The sequence below is a fragment of the Prinia subflava genome, chromosome 10, assembly GCF_021018805.1.
Source record: "Prinia subflava isolate CZ2003 ecotype Zambia chromosome 10, Cam_Psub_1.2, whole genome shotgun sequence".
In the NCBI taxonomy this organism is placed as follows: domain Eukaryota; kingdom Metazoa; phylum Chordata; class Aves; order Passeriformes; family Cisticolidae; genus Prinia; species Prinia subflava.
In genome coordinates, this window is record NC_086256.1 from 22,520,944 (window position 1) to 22,542,812 (window position 21,869).

The window sequence follows — 21,869 nt, forward strand, 5'->3', positions numbered from 1 at the left end:
GCCACAAGGCAAATGGCAGAGTGTGGCCAGCAGCACCAGGGCACTGATTGACCCCTGTGCCATTTCTTCCCTTCTGTACCAGATTGTGTTCATGGTTCATGTTCCCTGTTCCTGTTGCTAGGACAATTCTTGGACCAGGATGACAGTCCACTGCCAGCACCAAGGAACTGGAGCAGGTTAACAGGAACTAAGCACAATTGATATCCCTCCCTCCTTTTGATCTAGTGGAATATGCCCATGGAGTTTGAGATGTGATGACTGAAACAACAAATACACTGATCAATGTCTTTCAACCTGAAAAACTGTACCTACTGAACAAAGATGCTCCGTACTTGTAGGAAGAAGCTATGTTGAGAGGAAAAGGGTTTTACACTTTTGACTTCTTTCAAGATAATATCTATTTCATGTTTTTGTTACAGTGCTTCCAAAACCAGCATTAAAAATGTTTTCCATTGTTTAATTCCTTAACAGAAAGAGCGGGAGAAGGGATCTAATCTGGCGTTTATGTTTCGACTGCCCTTTGCTGCTGGCAGGGTTTTCAGCATCAGCATGTTGGACACACTGCTTTATCAGGTACTGTGAACAGTAATGTGACTTAACACAAACACTGCCACCCATTTCATTGTGCTTAATTGCTGGATGACCCTATTTTCTGACATGGGATCCATTAAAGTGCGTCTATACTGGGACCAATCAATGGCAAAAGACAACGGAGTGTCTCCATGTGTTAATTCAGTTATCAATCCCAACCACCCTGTGACTGCACAAAATCTGATGTTACACAATGTAATACTGTTTATGTACCTCTCCACAATCAAATACTTTTGATAAGGCCTACATAAATTGCAGATTATACAGGATAATAATGCCTGTACTTTGCAACAAAAAAGGCAGTGCCCATTTCAATGGCATTGTGTTGTGTTCCTAACAGAAAAGAAGATAATTACTTTAATATGTAATTTATTAGTCTCCTGCATTTGCTGATAAAGGCCTCAATTACTTCATAGTGTCCTCTCCCCTTACTCATGTGGACTAGACCTGCAGAGGCCCAGTCCTTACCTGGTAAAGTAAGCCATGCTTGCCCTTGCAAGGAGTGCACTCAGTGGTTACAAAGAGACAGTGAGGGAAGGAAGGGCAGCAATTCAACCTTGTGGCTCAGAATCCAGGAGGCAGTGATGACAGTGAGAATCAGGGAAGAGCACAGCTTCAGAGAGTTGAAGAAAAAATATCAGAAAACACAGTCAGGGCAAATGGAGGCAGTAGTTGTTAGTATCAGGGTGGAAAATAGGCCAATCCTGCCCACTCTTCAGCAGTGCTCACCTTTCTGCACACTCTGACACACCAGGACGCCCAAGGAGCAGCCCCCAGCACCACCCAACAGGGATCAAGGCACACAGCACAAGCAGGAACACCACCATGGCCAGATCATCCACTCACCTGAGCAGCCCCTGCTTTGCCTCTATAGCCTGTGGATGCTTTAGTACTCAGGTGGAAAACATTCTTGCTGGGAAATTAATTTACTTGGTAATTTGGTGCATGAAAGGTGTTCCTTCATTGCAATTCTACTTCCAAATAAATTTCCTGCAGGCAAATCCAACATGAATAGAAAAATTCCTGGAGCTAAACTTTTCTCAAGAAGTCATTAATATATAAACCAGTCATGTATATGGGCATAAATATCTTAAGGTTCTAGAAATAAATGTATTTGCATATAAAACATCTTCATAATCATGCCCCAGAATATCAGTGTCACATACCACAGTATTAAAAAGAAGTGAAAATAGCTAAGACACATATATAGAAACAGATCTATCAATCATCAAGAGCTCCTGCCAGCACATAGGTAACTTCAATGTTTTATATTTGCTCCTAGACATGAATAATCATGCTATGACTTGACAGAGTAACACCATTCACCAGAAAGTGTTTAAAACAAAAAGCCTCACATGCTCATTCTCATTTTAATTCCACCTGTCCTTTTGAACTGCTACTGATTGTAGGTGAACTGTCATTTTTCTAGAATTACCTTTCTTTCTCCAAGCTAGAAATTCTATAACAGCAGCTCTTTGTTCTTTTTTATGGTCCCATTTTCTGTATTTTTCTTCTGCAAAAAACAGAGCAAATGACATGGGGAACATTGGGGTTCAGCTGGTGCTTCCCATTATAGGCTGAAAGAAAAGCATTTGAATTATCTTTGAGACAGTGACTGAAAAATGAAAACTTGGTCTTACAAATCCTGCTGAATAAACCTGTTAATCTAAGAAAATTCCATGGCAGAAATGATGCAGCCAAGGTAAAAAATAGGTTTAGTTTGCAAACATTTTGTTCAAGATGCTCCTTGGCATTTAGCCCATCACAACTGGGAGACTACCAGTACAAAAATCAAAATAGTTGAATCACTAATGTATCAAATGAAATCCATCTGAGTTAGAACAAATCCAGATTCTAGAGCTCTAAAGGATTTCTGTAATACTTTTGTGAGGTATTTCTTTGTGAAAACCTCTTTGTTAGCTGTGCATTTGCATGAAGCCAGCAGAGCTACAGTGTGTGCTGCATTCCGAGGACTGCAGTGCTGCCCTGCCACACCTGAGCACAGGTGGCAAAGAACAGCTCAGCCACAGCTGGCAGGGCTTCCACATGGCCCTCTCATTCCAGCAGCCCAGGAGGAGGAATATTTGTGATTTTAGCTGATGTAATTTTAATCTGTTCCTGGCCTTAGTCTACACTTCTACACTAAACTTAATTCCTACCTTTTAACCAATAGCAACACACTGTTTAGCAGAGCAACAAGGCATATCAACCCTTAAAGCCCCTTCAGATTACCCATTTGAATAAAATAATAGTTTCACCTCAGGGGACCCACTGAGGACTGCAGACCCATCTGACATATGCCAGCGTTTCTTTTGCTCAGAAGAGTTCATTATAATTTCACACCTCGTAGGGCCAACACCTCATTTCCACTGACACTTCCATCTTTGCCTTTACCGTGCCTTAGTCCCCCAAATCTTGTATGTACATTCATGCACATGCAGAGCCAATTTAGAAAAACTTCCTTTATATAAGTAAATTCAGCAAAGAGAAAGGGATAGGTATTCCTACAATGATTAATACTTAATACTACAATGATTCCTACAATGATTAAGATACTTAAGATAAGAGATGGACTGTGACCACAGATCTGTAATTTCTTTGGAATTTACACATGGTGCTAATGGTTGCCTACTCATCTGTTCATTAAAACTTTTTTCTTTCTTTTCTGTCTCTCCTGTTAAAAAATCTTGCAGTCATTTGTGAAAGATTATATGATTTCTATCACAAGACTTCTGCTGGGACTTGACACCACACCAGGATCTGGGTTTCTTTGTTCTGTAAGTTACTAAAAAAAAAAAAAAAATCAGTACAGAGTACCAGAGAAGATTCTGTGCTGTCTGCAAAATACTTCTACTTTCTTTGTATGGCATTTCCTTTTGTGAAAGTTCAAGGAAGGCCATCTGTTTCCTTTCTCATCAGGAAGAAGATGAAGAAATTAAACAGAAAACATTTTTAGTTCTATAGCAAAAAAAACATCTCCCCAAGAAAACACAATGCATTCTATTCAGCAGAAAATTGGAAAGTCAGGAAAACACTGGAATAGTGCATTTTATATGAAATACCAATGGCAGGTCAGCAACCAGTTTTAAAATTAGGTATACAAAAACCAGGAAGTGCTACCTGTGCAACCTGGCCAGAACTATCTCCCAATCTCCATTCCTATGGGCAATAAAGAGTGTAAGTAGTTTTTATATAAAGATCAGATGTATTAAATGACTGGGAGTTGGAGTTAAAAAGTCGTTTTTTTATTATATATGTCAATATTGCCCAGTGCAATTTAACTGTATGTATACACACATAAAACCATAGACAACAGCAGTAATTTTTACTAAAATAAACCCCACCTTTTTGTTTTCTCCCACACCCATCATACCCTGGGCAGCAAACAGATCAGTACAAGTTGAGTTACTAAAAGTTGCTTTGTGAGGATCTATAAAGAACAGCGGGGAGGTGTCAGTGATGGTTTAAAGAAGTTTAAATAAAAATTACGTATTTCTTGGTCAATCATTAAGCTTCATTACAGTGAATGTAAGAACACTTGAAAGTACAATTGAATCTCTAAAAAGGAACTCATACATCTCAAAATAAAGCTACTAATGAAATAAGTGAGCTTCATGTAAGACTTCTTATACCACTTATGCTTAGTATATTACTTCCTCCTCACTCCCTTGTCCCCACATACTCAACCTGCAGTCTGGTGGACAAAATTCAAATTCAAAGTACTTATGCACTCCAGTCTGTCCATACCAGTTTCTTACTGCTGACAACATTTAGTTTACTCATTTGTATTTCAGTCAAATATAAACGCTGAGTGAAGGCTGCCATGTAAATTTTCAGTAATCTTAAATCAAGACCAGAAGTTCATAATACTAAACTGCTTCCACTACAATGTCTTCTAAACAGCGAGAAAGCAAAAGAAACAGTTTGAAAAATTCAATTTGTTGAAGTTGCAGATTTGTTGTGGAGCAAAAGTGCAACACTACAAAGGGATAATTACCAGCTAGTGTTTAGTTTTTATTTTTTTTTCATGAGTAGGATAATGAACAAGCAATAAATGCTCAGGAGTTAAAAGTCTTCCCTCCTCTTATTTGTTTAGATGAAAATCACAGAAGAGGACCTGTGGATTAGGACATATGCCAGACTGTATCAGAAGCTTTGCTCCTCCACAGGAGACATTCCAATTGGAGTCTACAGGACAGAATCCCAGAAGCTCATGACATCTGAGGTGGGTCAGGTCACCGCGCTGTCTGCGGGTTGGACTGCAGAGAGCACGAGGCCTCTGCTGACACGGGGATGGTCACACTGACCCAGGCCGAGCCCCAGGCTCCACTGGACACCTGGCCCTTGGCTCCTGTGCTGGCCTGCAGGGAACGGATGGATGGAACCAGGGCAGCACCGCTGGGGAGTGAGCTCTGCTCGGACCCGCTGTGCTCACCGAGGGCAGGGTTTGGAACAAGCCCTGTAACCAGGGCCTCTGCCACGTGTGCCACAGTGCCAGCACTGTCTCAAAACAGGCAGCATTTCCCTGCTCACGTGGCCTTCTAATTCATTCTCTTGTTGCTCGTTTCTAGTTAGTGTTATTCAAAGTGGTGTGAGATCTCTCTAAATTTAGCTGCCAAGCAGTGGTAATATTTTATATGTGTATTTCTGTGTTTACCACATAAATAAGTGTACATTTCTCCAGTCCTCTGTTTATAAAAAATTACAAAAATCCTTTTTCTTGACTATTTCACATACGGTTTTTTGTTTTGTTTGATTTCTGTCATGTGTTATCCATTTGTTTACATGACCATTAGTACTGCCATCTCATTAAACCGTGGCTTTAAAATGCAAAAGTGAGCAACAACTCTCTCCTTTCTTCTGAAATACTCAGACATAGTTTACACTAATTTCCAAGATATGTAATTTATATTTTCTTTTCCATACTTCAGAAAAATACTAGAAAACATTCAGGTATATAATGCTTAACATCAAGATTTGCTCTTGAGGAAGTACATTCAGCTGAAGTTAATTTTTAATAAAAAGGTGACAAAAATCTGTGCAAGATTCCACCCAGTTCAGGGGTATATCTCTTTGTGGACCACTGCTGTCTCTGCAGGTGGCTTTTACAGCTCAGCCAGTGGACTCTGTCACTGCAATAATGTCTTTTGAACTGTAGCAGCCTTAACATAATCCATCAAAATCATTCCTTGGAGAAGAATGTAGCCAGCCTCACTGCTAATATGAAAAAAAGGTCTGTCACAGCTTTCCATAAAAGTGAGGACATACCGGATTCTAAAAATTCATTAAATAAGGATAAGATAAAATTCATGGCAATGCTTTATTTTCACATTCAGGGCTGGCTATTTAACTTCAGGTCCAAAAAAAAGAGAATTAGGAGTTCTGCTATTACTTTCTACCAACTTTCACAGGTAATCTCACAAATTTGAGATAAATAAGGCAGAGGATTAAGGAAGGGATGTTGGAGAAACCTCCTAGTTAAATTTTAAAAATGTCAAGTGTTGGACAAATGTGGGAGAATGCCACTTCTCCTTTATTACGTGAAGAAGGAGCAGTTGTTTTTAAGCTGAAGGTTCTGAATGCAGACCCTCAGTGGTATTTTCACAGAAATACTTGTGCAATTTCTTGTTTAGTGAATCAGAGTTTGTACAACCTTTTCCCTCTAGAGAGGAGCAGGGTAATCTGCTCTCACCTACCTCTACTCCAAAATACAGAAGAGCAACATCTAGCTCTGCATCTGCAGCCTTTATGGATAGAGACCTACAAACACAGAGATGCTGAAGGCTCTAATCTTTCTGCAAATGTTTATTTTGGAGTTACATGATTTTTTTAACTTATTTCACTAATGAAATACTAGCATGGGTTATCATTTTAGCTTTTCAATACATTAAACCAGAGGAATGTCCTTAGGTAAGATCTTTAAAATGAAAATAATAGAAAAGTACTTCACTCTTTTTACTCAGGAACTATGAATTTCTAACCATAAATTTGAAGGTTTATAACTCAGAGAACCTTCAATATGATTACCCATTTGAGTTTAAACAGACACAAGAAACTAAATTTGTACTGCACATACCTGGATGCTGTCAGGTAATAACATAGGTAACTTGAGTCATGAGGACAAAATATGCCATATTAATATTTAATATGTGAACTTTATCCTTTGGCATTCCCTTTTTCACTATGCAAACGAGAAGCCCTCCCTTCACGGACAGATTCTCATAATTTCTTTAAAAATAAAGCAGGTTTTCAGTGACCCAGTAACTGACTGACAAGTGAATGTAGCCTGCCTCTCAATGACTATCACACCTATGACCCAAACTATTTCCATTACATTCAAAAAATATAAAGAAGAGATATTAAATCTGTTTTCATTCCCTGTATGGCTGCTTTTCTGTGGCTCCTGTTTAACAGTCCATCTTTGTTTCCCTAGGTTCACTTCTGTTTAAATTGTCTTTTGTTTTTTTTCCCTTTGTCAGTCACGAGAAATGGCTTCACAAGTAAGTATTTGCTCACTGTCTGCCTCTTTCTGGGTGTGCTGGTTGAAGCAAGCCCCACACGCTGCTGGCTTGCTCCCCACAAGGTGGGATGGGGAGAAAACTGAGAGGCTGAAAGGGAGAAATCTCTTGGGCTCAGGTAAAGGCAGTTGGATCACTTAAACAAAAGCTGTGTGTGAAAGCAGAGCAAAGCAAGGAGTTTGCTCATCCTTCTGATGGCCAGGGGGTGTTTGGCCATCTCCAGGAAAGCAGAGCTTTCCTCCATCAAGCACAGCTAGGAAGACAAATGCCTCAAGTCCTCTCATTCCTTCAGCTTCCTGCAGTTCCTGTGGAGCACAGCACCCTTGATAAGAGAGATCACTTTGGTCTGTTGGGATCAGGTGTCCTGGCAGTGTTCCCTCCCAAATTCTTGTGCTCTCCCGCAGCTCACTTGCTGCTGTGGTGGGTGTGAAGCAGAAAATGCCTTGGCTTGGTGTCAGCACCGCTCAGCAGTCACACAAACATCCCCATTATTAACACATTATCATCACAAATCCAAAACATAGTCCCATACAGGCTGCTGTGAGGAAATGTAACTCAATCCCAGCCAGAAGCTGTATGTTAGGTTCAATTCTGGGAGTAAGATCCTCACAGAAAAGGAAACTATGCAGTGGAAACTATGCAACTCATCCTTGAGTAAACAGATCTTAAAGCAACATTGTTCTGTACAAAACCAGCTTGCTAAAAATCTGAAAGCTGACAGACTTGGAATTTCAAAGCAGCCCAGTGGAATTCTGGTTCCTTTTAGGCCTGCTCCTGTTGAATTCTGAAGGTAAAAAATCATCTTTACAGTGAAAAGATCATCTGGTGAAAGCCTTAAGCTTAAACACATTAAATGCTAGTGGAGCAAAATCCTCAAGTTTATTGCAAAAGGAAAATGTGGCTGTACTTAGCAATGGTTTAGACAGCTTTTAGAGCAGAAAAGCATTTCTAGGACCCTGGATGCAAGTAGCATTCTTGATAGCAGAGCAGGAAAATTTAGTTAGGATAGAATTTGCAGTAGGTAAAAATAAGGCACTGCTTCGTAATGGAACAGATGAAATTACACCTTCAAACTATTTCACATTTTACACAAAGCTCCCAGGGGGCAGCAAGGCAAGGGAGCAAAAATCTAAAGTTAACAGATATTTGTTATTATCACCACAGATCTCTCAATCACCATCATCTCAAATATGCACATTGGTATGTCCATGACTACATTCCCATTCGTGCCATGCATTGACCAGCCTAATTAGATTTTAGGGCATGAAGCATTCTATTAGAGCACCATGCCTGAGTGGGTCACAACTATCTGGCAGCACAAGTGAGCAGTCACACCCCTCAGGGCACAATGGGATGTGTGACAGGGACCTGCCTTTAAAAAACAAAAAGCAAATAAAACCAGGGGGTTAAAGGCAAATATTTGTTCACTGTGTGGCACAGGAGTGACACCAGGTCATCCGTCATGCTTCTCATGTAACAGATTTACCTGCTGTGGAACTAGGAAATGAAACTCAATGAAAACAATCAAACCTCAAACTAATGATAGTTACGAAAGTCTTTTTAAATGAAGTTCAAGACTGGTTAAAACAGAGGGGGCTGCACGGAAGTACTTTGCACTGGAGTTTTATCTTCAGTGTGTTTAACAGCTGTCACTGGCAGACACTTTTGTGCTGCTTTTGAAAGAGGCTTTGGGCTTAGATTTTGCTTTGTCTTTAAAGCTGCATTTTTTCCTCTTGCATACAGCAAAAGGCCATTGTGCACAGCTTTCTCAATAGACATGATAAAAACTTCATCACTGCTGAAATAAATATTTAGCTTTATCTCCTTCCTTGATGCTTTCAGCTCACCTGTGCCAGTTTTTCAAGTTCAGGATTTACAGAGTCACAGAAACAAACAACTTGTTCTTTCACTTGGCTTCTCCCATTTAGTCTCTGGCTCCAAAAGTGACTAACCCTCCTGTAGTGATGATGATTGGTTTGTGCCTTTACGCTACTGCTGTCAGCAGGCCTGGTTATTTTTTTTTGTCAGGGGCTTAACACGGAAAGCTGCCAATGCAGGCAGGAAGAAAGGCAAAACAAGACCATCCTCTGCACCTAGTTTGTATCAGATTTGTTCATACCAAACAGCACCTTTTCCTATGGAATGTACTCTGCCTACTTTAGTCCTTGCTGTAAAATGCACACAAACCTAAACTGACAGTCTAACAAACATCGAAATCAAATTGCACTCCTGTTCAAAGGGATCCAGGTTCTCTCTCCTGCCCTAACATCAGTGGAGTCAGTAACAAAACTTTAAAAAATCAGGTTGTTAAAAAAAATCCAACAAAATCCCTTTTCTATTGCAGAGTAAGCTGAAGAGCCTCAACAAATTAGCTGATCTTTACTTGAGGCTTATTGCAAGATCTGACTCTAGAATATTAAAAATGTGATTTTACTTGAAGTGCTACAACATAAACATCTGTAGTGTTCTTTTTAATTATGGTGTTTGATTGGGTTTGTTTGTTGCTTTTTTCTTTTACACAGATAAAATCTAATTTATGCAATAGTGAAAAATACAAGTATCTTTCACACTGTATCCAGCTTACTCATATCAAATACTATTTTATGGACTCCAGAAACCTCACAGATTCTGTGGTGAGCCCCTTACAGAAAGGTACCTTACAGAAAGGTACTGATGAGGTCAACAGAATCTTGCTTTCAGATTTTACATTAGTGGGAAAAGGGCATTCTGTAGCTCCTCCATTAAATTTGCTTTATGCACTGATCAGTATCAGCACAGTCTGTCAGAGGGGATTCACACGAACTCAGCCTGTTCACTTACATCGTCTTTGGTTTACACTTCATGTATTTAAACACTCACCACAATGACATCTGTGACCAGTAACTTGGTAATGTGCTTGTACTGACACCAGCAAGGACCTTGCTATTTCAACATCAATAAAAGATATTCAAATAGCACAAGAGGAACTCAGGACTGTTAAGGAAGTGGTTTTGAAACTAGAATCTAAAACTACTTGTTAAATCTCAAATACACATTGAAACAATGTATCTTAAGAAAGTTATCTTCTGAAATGTCTCCTCTTATATTCTCTATGAACTTTTGTGTGTTAGAAATGCACCTGTAGTCCATCCACTTGTGTTATTTCAGTACTTGCACATACCATTGGTCTTATTTGGGTGGCATAAACAAAACACAGCAACAGAGCAACAGATTTTGGCTCTTAATGATGGGGGGTTGTTGTCACTATATGAGTAACATCACTATTCTTTAAGGTAGGAATCAAGTACTGCTTTCACAAGAGGTGCCCTGAACCACACTGAAGGTTACTGCATCCTCACTTCATGTGTGCAGGAAGGTCAAGAAGACCTGAGAATTTGGGATACAGTTAACAGGCATGTTCTACCTGTGGTGTTAAGAGAGTACTGACAACACTACAGCCAAAGTTAACGAATTTTAAATAAAATTAACCATACTTAATGAATCCACAACGCACATGTAAAAAGCAGCTACACAGCTTAGATTTCTGAAAATGTGCAGATTGTAAAGAAACTGGAGAGGTCATTCAGAACTGGTTCCTAGATTCAGGAAGGGCAATATCGGAAGGCTAAATTTGCTCTTCTCAGAATCCCAGTGCAGTTGGGCACAAAATAATGCTTATCTGATTTTGCACTTGATAAAAGTATTTATATTATAAAAGAGCTTTTTACATGAAAAGTCAAAGTCTAGTAAAGGGTGCCCAGCTCAGGAGCACTTGCTAAGTTCAAAGCTTAGCGATGCCCTCAGCTCCATCGCAGCCAAACCCCGTGTCCAACTGCACTGTTGGAAAGAGGAGAGAACATCTTTATCTGCTTCCTTTCAGCACAGCCCTTCATCTCTGTTGTCATTTTCCTTTCAAGTCTCAAATCTCCATCAGCGTGGAGGACTGGGAGGACACCAAGGACACCAAGGAGCAGTTCAGCTGCCGCGGGAACCACCGGAACTCCACGTCCAGCGACCAGTCCGACCACCCGCTGCTGCGCAGGAAGAGCATGCAGTGGGCACGGCGCCTGAGCAGGAGGGCCCCGAGGCACTCCGCCAAAACTGCTGAGAAGATCAGCCAGCAGAGAATGAACCTCTACAGGAGGTCAGAGAGGCAGGAGCTTGCCGAACTTGTGAAGAACAGAATGAAGCACCTGGGCCTTTCTCCAGCAGGATACGGTACCACTTTTACAGTACTTCAATAGCACGGTGTAAGGTGAATTTATTTGTAAGAAATGATGGAGCCAAAAACAAAATACTGAGTTTATCATAATGCTTCTTGGTTTTTTGGCTTAGGTTTGGGTTGTTTGGGGTTTTTTTAATTTATCAAGAGTTACTTGGAGTGTTTTTAGTGCATTCCATTATCACCCATTCCTGTGCTGAGATGGAAGGCTCATAAGACAGCATGTCAGTCACATTTCTATTTAGTAGGTGTATGCTGTGTATGTTGAATTTATAAACATTCCCTGATCATTGAACAGCTGCACCATATTTCCACAAACCCCTTGAAATAAAGATGAAAAGGGCTGTTGTGAAGTTCGCTCATATATCAGGGCAGAGAGTTGTTTATATGTGAAGGATATTGCCTTTTCCCCGCAATTTTCAAAAATACTGCCAAAGCATGAAAGTCATTTTTAGAAAGCATATTTCACTAGGCCTTTAGATGCCATTTTTATCCATCAAGTCATTCTCCAGCAAGGCTGATGTCAGCCTGCTTTTTAGTCTGTAGGATTGTTTTGGGGTTTTCAGGCTATGGACAAGAGCTCTGTAACACTTTTTAACACATGCACCACAGCTGGCTAGGTTGCCTTTCTCTGGCCTTGGCCCTGTAGCATGTTGGGTGGAAACCCCAGGACTATGGGTTCTAATTTCCTAGAAATATCAGGAATTTCTAGATATGTAAATACAGGCTCTTTATTCCACACCCTATCTGGATAATTTCTATGCCTTCTTTCTTAGATGTATCTATACAACTCTCTGCAGAAAGATTCAGGGCTAAATATTTTCCAGGGGTTTCACAGGCCACAGTAACATTTGATCAAACACAAACAAAAATGTTTTGTAAATTTAATTCATATTTATATTAGTAACAAGAAAACTTTGCTGTATTCCTGCTTTTCTTTTAAAATTCCGGTTAAAAACCAAAAGTAAATATTCATTTCATTACTCAGATTTGGGACTATAAGATACCATCTACAAAGCAGCAAAATCTTGGTAGTTAAATGCTTTACCTGGTTGCATTTATCTGATTTTGAGTTATACATTTTCCTAAAAAGCTAAAGAGGATTTAACACAGAAGCACTGCCTCTCCTTTTGTCTCTTCTCTTTAGTCAGATAAGATTAAAACCAGTCTCATTGCAGCAGCTCAAGGAATGTGCCAAAAGAAAATGATACAAAAGATATTGCAATGGCAGCTACAAAAGTGTAGCTTAAACCTTAAAAATAAAAATGATCAGCCTTCATTTCAACCCATCATTAGAACAGCTAAAAATGCAAGAGACATACCAATTTCCATTTATAAAACCTTCACATTCCAAGCCTTTGGCACAGGTGATAAAAGACAAGTGCTTCCTAGATAAATAGAAAAAGGGGAAAAAAGGGTTTATATTGACCAAGTGTGGAAATGGATGAGAATGCCATACACCTACATTTAGCCTTGGTCATCCTTTGAATTTGATGCCACCCAAGCACAGGAGTCCCTGCTCACCACAAACTTACCTAAGCTGCAGGACAGATCGGTAAATCCACTGAAATCGGGTTACATTCAAATTGCTATGACTGAAAAATACCAGAAGGTTTTTAAAACATTAGAAAATAGGATGTTTTTAGAGCTGATAACTCAAAAGTTAATAATGTCAGGTACTTTCAATATGAGTACAGTTGAAAAGAAATTGCTAAACTTACTTGAAATCACTGTGACACCAGACACTTTTTTACAGCGCTATGAACTTTCATCAAATTCATATGTCAGAAGTAATGCTTCTCACAATTAATTTAGAAATGTAATTTATTTGGTACTTTTTTCCCCTGTCCTCTAGATGAAATGAATGATCATCAGAACACCCTTTCTTACATCCTGATCAACCCTTCTCCAGATACAAGATTAGAGCTGAATGATATCGTGTAAGTTAAAGCACACAGATAAAAAAATAGTCACAAAACCTGCAACAAATAAAATATGGAGACTTCTATTTAAAGAGACATCTAATTATACTATATATGTATAGACTTAAAATACACATATAAATACATAATACATATATTTGTAATGCTATAAACCTGTCATCCTCCTCTTACTCTGTATTTTAAATTGGAAAAAAATCTAACCAATGCTACCACAAGGAACTAGACCAAGCACTTTCTAAGTCCTGCTTAGGTCTTTTCAACATTACAGCTCCGTGCACTTACCCTGGCTTGCAGCACATTGTTCTAGTAACAGCTGTGATTTCTTTTTGTAGATACTTGATCCGACCTGACCCATTGACTTACGTTCCCAATGCTGGACCCAGCCGAAAGAACAGCTTCTGCAATACAGTGGGACAAGACACCAGGGAGGAGACACAGCTTTGATATGTAACTCACCACAAAATTCAGAGACACTTTTATACACGTGTTGTTTCCACTAACCGTTTTGCGAACTGAGTGGTACGTTTTATTCAGATTTTTGGAAACAAAATGACAGTGGGTAAGTGACCAAATGCAGAAATGTGGTGCCTACAAACTCTGATTTCAGGGACTGTCAGGTTTGTGGCCTGTTCAGTACAGTAGTTGAACTTTGTCAGCCTAACAGAATGATGACACCTGTTGCTATTTAACCCATAAGAACAAATGTCAGATTCCACCACGTTTTGCTTAGATGCTCCTAAGCGTATTTATGCAGCTGGCAGCCTGTCAGTGACTGAGCTTCTGACCAGCATCAGATTATCTGATGCCCACAGCGAGACAATGCCTGATTTGTAGTGGCAAATATGTTAATACCTAAAGCTGACAACAAGGCTTTGCGTGTCAAGAATTCAGTCTTTGAAATAATTATCAATCTCAGCCTGTCGCCCATTTTTATTAGTTTCAGTCCCATTTTAGCCTGCAAGACCTGGGCTTTTGTTTCTTGGGCTTACACAGATCAGGCTCACTGCCACAACCTCGTCACACCTCAGAGGTTGAGATCGAGACACACCAATGAAAGAAGAGCCCAACTGCAAGGAGGTCCCTCTCACCTCACACAGGCAGTTCCTCCACACTGGGAAAAACTGGAAAGGTACTGTGTGAAGCTGCAGACAGTGGCAGCTCAGGTGAAACACAACCTTTTGAACCTTGGGGAGATAGATTGAAGAAGCCTGAGTAGATTATAACACAAAAGTGAGAGCACCCCTCTAGGGAATGATTCCTACAACAGGCCCTTAATATTTTCATGAATATGCCAGAACTACAGTTGCCAAAAGCATTTCATGCCTAGTCATCCAGATTACCCAAAAGTGATACATTTTCACATGAAATTATATATATCATTGAAAATTAAAGAAATTCATAACCCATTCCACAAAATGAATGTAATTCCACCTTGTGTGAAAAAGCATTATGGATCTAAAACCTCTGCTTCGGCATGATGTACACAAGAAAGCATCTGCCTGTGTAAGAACCAAACTACAATTGGTCAAGCTTTCTACAGAATGAAGCACGTCTGTCCATGACCTTCCAAGATCACTGTCACAAATGGGGAAGAACATACTCAAGGTTTTAAATGCCCTTCTGTTGCAAGTATCCACACTGAACTAGTACAAGCAATTTTGCAGGTAGTCTAATATGGAAAAATTGATTATTCTCTGAGCTCTCTTGATGTCCTACTTGTACAAAAAAAACAGTCAAAATTGTTCATATTCTCTTCTATATTAACTGGTAGAAGTACATTCTATTTCTGAGACAGAAACCACAACCAAGTTGCCCAGTAAGCAACTCAGGATGTGAACGTGTTTATCAGCATTGCAAGGATACTGAAATCAAGTCACGTTCGTATTAATGACAGCAAATCTGCTTTTACCTCCTGCCTTCCTCTTAATGATTCCAAGGTTTAACAATTCAGTGGTTCTGCTTAGAGTCCATTATTGCTCAGTGCTTTTCCACACATTAGTCATTCACATTTTTATTCACAGGTAAAGTATTTCAAATGGGCACTGTGGGAAACAAAGGAACAATTGAAACAGCTGCACAGACTGAAGTCTACATATTTTCAAGAAACAATATATGGTACAGGATCTTATCCAAGACCTGTCATAGAAGATACCCAGAAGAGTTTGCATGTGCAGTGTGAATAACTTTTCTATTTTTAATACCTTCAGGGAGAAGACTCTATTCCAGTTGAATATTTTTTTAAAAAATACAAGTTTCTTTAAAATGTTAATTCCAAAGTATTAGGAGGATCTGTTGTTTCATACTGAAGGCTTCTCTAATGCAGTCTCAAGGAGGCAGAGAGGCTTCCAGAACCATGGCTATCCTTCAGCAGGCAAGCTGGATACTCTGCTTTTAGTGTGAGTCACAGTTCACAGGAATTCCCTGTGTGTGTGTGTAGCACACACCACTGCTTCAGGGACTCTCTGGCAAAAGGATCCATAGCGAGGGCTGGAGTCCTCACATTTAACAGCCCATAAAGCAGCAGAAACAAGCAGTCAGGTGTGTCCATTTGCCCACTTAACTCAGCAGAATTGCTGCTTAGCTAGATTGGAATAATAGCATATAATGTGACCCGGTATTTCTCCAGGCTTAATGGATTTCTAATTGCTCATTAGCCCCAGAAGATTTGCCAAAACAAACACAAAGACAGCTGGAGACACTTGGAGTCCCTATAATGAATGCAAGGCAATCTTTGTGAGCAAAACACTTAGTTCTCTTCAAAATCTGCTGGAAGACAAGCAAGGTAGTAAAAACTAACAACAGCTTCCGATGAAGCAGGAAGTTCTAATAGCCCATGAATAATGTACCCCAAAGTCCAGCTATTCAGAATATTACTGTCTTTCATGTTGAAAGCAGAACAGGTTTGCTTCCTCTGGAATATCTTCACATACAGACTACCTTCTAGTGGGATTGTGATCTTCCAAGACCAGCCTAAGCACCACTGCATTAACCCTGAATGAGACATGCACAGCCCCTCAGTGGCCAGGGAGGTGATTCTTTAATGGTCATCCCACAGGCAATCTTATGTTCACACACTTTTTTCTCATGATTATCAGAAATGTAGCACAAGCCTAACTGGACTGGAGACCAGACTGAGGAACAGGAATCTCAAGGCTCAGTGCTGGAGAAGGGATGATGAAGTTCTAGAATGAGCAGGGTCAAATGACTGTTGAACAGAGGAGTTTGAGCAGGCAACAGTTCACTCAGTAGAGAGAGAAATGTGGAGCTGTGAAAAAAAGATTACTTCTATCTGTGCTTAACTGTATGTATTTTTCCTCCTGGCTCACTTCTATCAACAGCCCAAAGATCCCCCTCTTCCCCAACACTGCCTTAGCACAGCCCAAGCAGTTTGGTACCCAGAGCCACAGACCCAGAGAGGCGAGTGCTAGCTGATAATAATTGCTTCATTCTCAAGGGAACATCCAGCAAAGCCAGACCTACCTATGAAAATGTGTTGCCTAATCTGCAATAAAAAATCACAAGAGCTCTTTCATTGGCATGCAGTGTGTTTCCTTAACTGTTTCACTCCAATTCCACAACACACGTGAATTCACATACAAAGTAAAAAGCATAGAGTTCTTGAGTTTTTAAAACCCTGCAGTGGAATTAATAAGTGAAGTTGTGACATTTTGTCTCAGAAATCAAAAGAGCAGTTATTTCCCAGCTCAGATATTTTCTCTCCCACTAACAACTTCAAGTATACAAATACATATTACTGACTATTACACATCTTTGTTTACCAATGCACCAAACAAAGCTGAAGAACAAAAAAATTTTAGGCTTTAGCAGTGAAAGAAAAGTGAAATGACATCAAATGCAGCAGAGGTAAGACACAGTTCTCTAGTTTCTAGAGAATTAGGGCTGAGAGCAACCATTCTGTAATTTTGGAACACCGACATGAGATTTTGCAGCATTGAATTCTGCTTGATAGCCAATGGAAACCAGCCACTAAAATCTGGAAATGAATTAATAACATGAAGCAGCTCTACACAGGTGCATCAATTTGTACATCAAGGTTATTTGTATATCAAGGCATTTATAAATGTAGATTTTTTTAAAACAAAGCAATATGCATAAAATATGGTTGTATATTCTTGATATTCTACTAGAAGCAACCCTACCCACCTTGAAAGAGATGTACAATGAATAAATGACTGAAGAACAGCACTTCAGCATTTCAGCCACTGTTCCTTGTGCTTGATACAGGACATGCACTGCATGGATACAGGAAAAGAGTTAATAATTAATATTAAGTTATGAGATATGACCCAGACTTTGCTTCTTGAAGCTAATTGAAAATAACAATGATAATGTTGTTATATACTTAATTATTGCCTCCACTGGCAATGCAAGGATGCCAGTAATGGTAATTCAACAGAAGTATAAACCCCCAAGAAGCTTAAAAAGGCAAATATTTCTATTTCATTAAGTTAAAAATAAGCATCTGTCATTCCTGTGAACTAAATTTTCTACAATATCTAGACTTTAAACTGTTATGATTTGGAACTGGCCCATGCCAACCAGGAGAGGGACTGGGGGACAAAGTATGGAAATGAAAGAGTAAATACTACTGCATGTGCATGAGGTATCTCAGAAAACTGGGGCATCCTGAATGGGGTTCTGCACAGGGCTCTGGTACCTTTAAAGCACACAGGTACAACATTAATAATTTGACTAATCACTAAAACTCACACTACCAATTACTGATAATAGGAAAACTTCTCTAGATCACTTTATCCTTTCACCAGTATTGGCTGGCTGATGAACTGGTTCATTTTGTTTGCAAGTCTATGGCTTTTAATAGTTTTAGCTTTGGTATTTATTCCTGCTAGACTTTACAAACTCTCACTGCTTCCATAACTGTACAGTGGTGTGGCAGATTCCACAGACTCCAAACGAAAACAAGGAATTCGTATCTTCATAGCCTTTTATTTGCACAACTGGCAAGTCTCTGTTAATGCAACCAATTGTGCTGCTTGTGCACTCAGCTTCAGGCTGTAGTGAAGCCTCTATTATCCTATTTTATACAATCATGGAACCATTAGGGTTGGAAAATACTTCCAAGATCATTTAGTCCAACCTTTCACCAAGCACCTGCATGCCAACTAAACCACAGCACTGAGTGTCACGTGCCACGACCTGTCATTTCTTGGGACACCTCCAGCAATGGTGACTCCACGACTTCCCTGGAGCCTGTTCAAATACGTGACAGCTCTTTCCTTGAAGAAGTTCTTCCTGATGGCCAACCTGAACCTCCCATCCTGCAGCTTGAGGCCATTTCCTCTCATCCTGTCTCTGGTTGCCTGGGAGAAGAAACCAAGCACCTTTCTATAACCTCCTTCCAGGCAGTTGTAGAGTGTGTAAAGGTCTCCCCTGAGCCTCCTTTCCTCCAGACTCCTCATCAGACCTGTGCTCCAGGCCCTTCACCAGCTCGGCCATCCTTCTCTGGACTCACTGCAGCATCTTAAAGCCTTCCTTGGACTCGGGGCTCAGAACTGGACACAGGATTTGAGGTAAGGCCTCACCAGTGCTGGGTACAGAGGGACAATCAGCCCTGGTCCTGCTGGCCACACGATCCCTGATAAAAGCCAGGATGCCCTTGGCCTTCTTGGCCACATGGGCACACACTGGTCAGCTGCTGTCAGCCAGCACCCCCAGGTCCTTCTCTGCTGGGCTCCCATCTTCAGGAATTACTGAATAACCTGGAGAACTTTATTACCATCCAAGTAATAGGAGAACATGTGAGGGTTGAGTTTGTTTGGTTTTACTCACCTGCATGGGTTGTTACTGCACAACCATGCATGACCTGGTGTTCCCCATCCACGTGAAGGGAACAGATTTCAGAGATGAGCTCACTACATTGTTTAATGTAAAGTAAAGGTGTCAGCTCTGCAAGATGCCGTGACTACTATCAAGTAACCAACATATTATGTCCAAAAAGACTAATTTTTTAAACACAACATCCTGTAAAACTTAAAATTTCAGAAAATATTGGGAGACCCAGGAAACCCCTGAGGGTGTGTTGTTTTTGTTAGCTGTATCTTTCCTGAGGTAAATGTAAAAAGGTCTTGAAAGTCCATGTGAAAAAGTATCCCTATGAGATAGAAAACATGTCCTTTGTAGGTATTAGATGAGTAATAATATTATTTAATCAAAAAGTTTAAGACCAAATTTCCATAAGGGAGAAATGCATTGTGTCCAGTGGCTGCAGCACAGGCTCCCACTCTCTGTGAGTCCTGGGTGGAGCTGCACAGAGCACAGAAGGACTGCACTGCAGGATTCAGGGGTTTTGGGGGTGCATATAATGTATACTCACTGTCTCATTTCACCTCCAGCTCAAGTGTTTGGTGTTCATGTGACTGGTATTTTGATTCCCATGTGCATCTGATAGAGATTTATCTTTTCATCTTCTGAGGTTAATAAGCATCATCTTATTTTTTACTTAACTATGAGGATATTTTATACACAGCTGAATGCCCTAAAATGTAATTTATTATATTGCTAATGGGACGATTTATCAGCATTTCATTTTCCCCTTTTTATTACATCTCCATGATAACAAGTAAGTAATCATGGACATGTAATACAAATCGTAAGGTTTTTTGTGTGAGGTGTTCTTTGTATATATGACCACAGAGAGTAGTCGCCAGTGTGAGCACTGAGGTGTGGGAAATGCTAATGTTAGATTTTCCAAAGAAGCAGTTTCTGCCCACATTTCTGGCACCAATTCCCCACCACAGGATATCACGTATGCTTTCTTCTTCAGTCACACTGGAATGCCACACGAGTACATTTAATGGTACATAGGCAAATTACACCCGAGCAGTATCAAATTAATACATTAACTTATTAGTTGGTAATAAAAGAACAAGTTTCATTGCATTGTCTTTGCTATTTCTTCAGTAGGGTTGATATGGTCTCTTGCTGTACTTTAAAACACTTTAAAAATTAATTGATGCTTCATCCAAAACTAAATAAGGTGCCAATCAGTATTCACTCAACAGGAAAGACTTTTTTATGGAAGAAAAATCCTTTGAATTCAACCTAATACAAAACCTAGGCACCTAATTCAGAATGTCCATGGACCTTGAAAGTTTTTACACAGATGTTCTGTTCCTACTAAGAAAACATCTGCTGCTTTGCCCATTGTCAGAGAAAGTTCCTAGGATGCTCCAGGCTGGACCTTTCTCTTCTAACACGTGTGGTTCTTCTCTTGCAGTGTTTCCCAATAGAGTATTTGCTCGTGTGGCTGAATGTGATGAGATGTAATTATTTTATTGTATGTACAAGGAGAAAACGGGACCTTGTGTATGTTAAACAGTGAAGAACGAGGTGGTACTATTTCTACTCCCTTTGCATGAAGACAAAACCCTACGTAAACATCTTCCAAATGTATATACTCAATCGTTAAAGAAGCGTTGACAATTTTTGCAGCCAGGTCTCCAGAAAAGACGTAGCCAGTTCCTGAACAGAAAGGGTGGTATCTGTTACCTGGGAATTCTTCTTCGGATATGTACCATTTACTGGCTTTATGCCGAATAGGGGAGTGCCCTTTCATTAAATGGCCTGTGAAATAATTCTGTGTGGGAGGTGGGAGAGGCCTGAGGAGCTTTTCAATCAGGTACATCGTGTTGACAAAAACGTCGGTGTCTGTCTTCATAGCAAACCTGGTGCCGTTGCAGTAAGAGGCCACCCACCTCATGCCCATCAGAGTTTTAAGAGTGAGGTTGTTGTAGGTGTCCAGGAAGTCCTGCTGGATAATGTCGTGATACTGCTCGCTTTCTCTCAGCAGGACGTCCCTGTGCGCGCCCTTGGCGTCGATGCCGAGCATGAAGAGCCGGACAACGTCGGCGCCCGGAACCGCGCCTTCGCTGCCCCAGCTCCTCCGGATGGCGTCCCTGTGCTGCAGCTCAACTGCTGTTGTGGCTATCAGCAACACCAGGAAAGGTGTTCTGTCTTTGCACTTCTCTTCTTCATTAATAAGGAATGTAAATGACTGTGTGGGAGTGGGTGTGGCTTCATTCTCAGATTTCTCATTTTCAGGTGGTAGCTCTCCGTTTTCTTTCCCTGAGATTTGTTTGAAATTTGTAAGTATTTTTTCAAGTAAACTCTTTTCCTTTTCCATGTGAAGATCATCACTTTTAGCAAGGTGATGAGAAGCATAAAAATAGGAAAACAAATATATTGCAGTAACAGAAAAGATGAAAAGTAGAAAAAGGTTTCTCTTGGTGCATTCTGTAGGAGAGAAGAATCCAGTACAGTAGTTCATGTTGGCAGCTGTGAGAGGATGCACAAGAAGCACAGATATTTTGTCAAAAGAGCAGCTAATTTGTACTTCTTTTCCTCTGGGACAAAGGAAGATAAAAGCTGCCTTCAGGCTTCCAGTTCTTCAGGATTCCTTTAATTTTGCTATTGTTAAAAGAATACTGTTATTTTGCTTGATAATAAATTGCAAAATTTTTATCAAAGACAAAAAAAATTTAAAACTTCTTTTTAAATTTTCATTCTTTTCTTCTTAAGAGAAATATAGTATGATAGAGCAAGAAACAAATGAAAATAAATAAATAAACTATTAAA

The 21,869-nt window shown here is 40.0% G+C and overlaps 2 protein-coding genes across 9 annotated transcripts in view; one reads left to right on the top strand and one right to left on the bottom strand.

Annotated features, from left to right (window-relative positions):
* Positions 1 to 17,265, top strand: part of KCNT2 (potassium sodium-activated channel subfamily T member 2) — a 117,941-nt gene extending 100,676 nt beyond the window's left edge. For 4 of the 8 annotated variants that reach the window (XM_063407706.1, XM_063407704.1, XM_063407709.1 and 1 more), the window contains 7 exons: positions 472 to 573; positions 3,285 to 3,368; positions 4,688 to 4,816; positions 7,071 to 7,091; positions 11,006 to 11,306; positions 13,166 to 13,250; positions 13,586 to 17,265. In XM_063407706.1, the coding sequence (XP_063263776.1) occupies positions 472 to 573; positions 3,285 to 3,368; positions 4,688 to 4,816; positions 7,071 to 7,091; positions 11,006 to 11,306; positions 13,166 to 13,250; positions 13,586 to 13,697 (834 nt within the window). In that variant the 3' untranslated portion in view covers positions 13,698 to 17,265. Of the gene's footprint in view, positions 1 to 471; positions 574 to 3,284; positions 3,369 to 4,687; positions 4,817 to 7,024; positions 7,092 to 11,005; positions 11,307 to 13,165; positions 13,251 to 13,585 lie in introns of those variants that run through there. The other 4 variants (XM_063407708.1, XM_063407705.1, XM_063407710.1 and 1 more) reach the window with 2 other exon arrangements.
* On the bottom strand, positions 17,262 to 21,696 carry LOC134555764 (beta-1,3-galactosyltransferase 2-like). The gene has a single exon (XM_063407711.1). The coding sequence runs from the start codon at positions 21,559 to 21,561 to the stop codon at positions 20,485 to 20,487; it is 1,077 nt and encodes a 358-aa protein (XP_063263781.1). The 5' UTR covers positions 21,562 to 21,696; the 3' UTR covers positions 17,262 to 20,484.
* Positions 21,697 to 21,869: the final 173 nt, after the last annotated feature.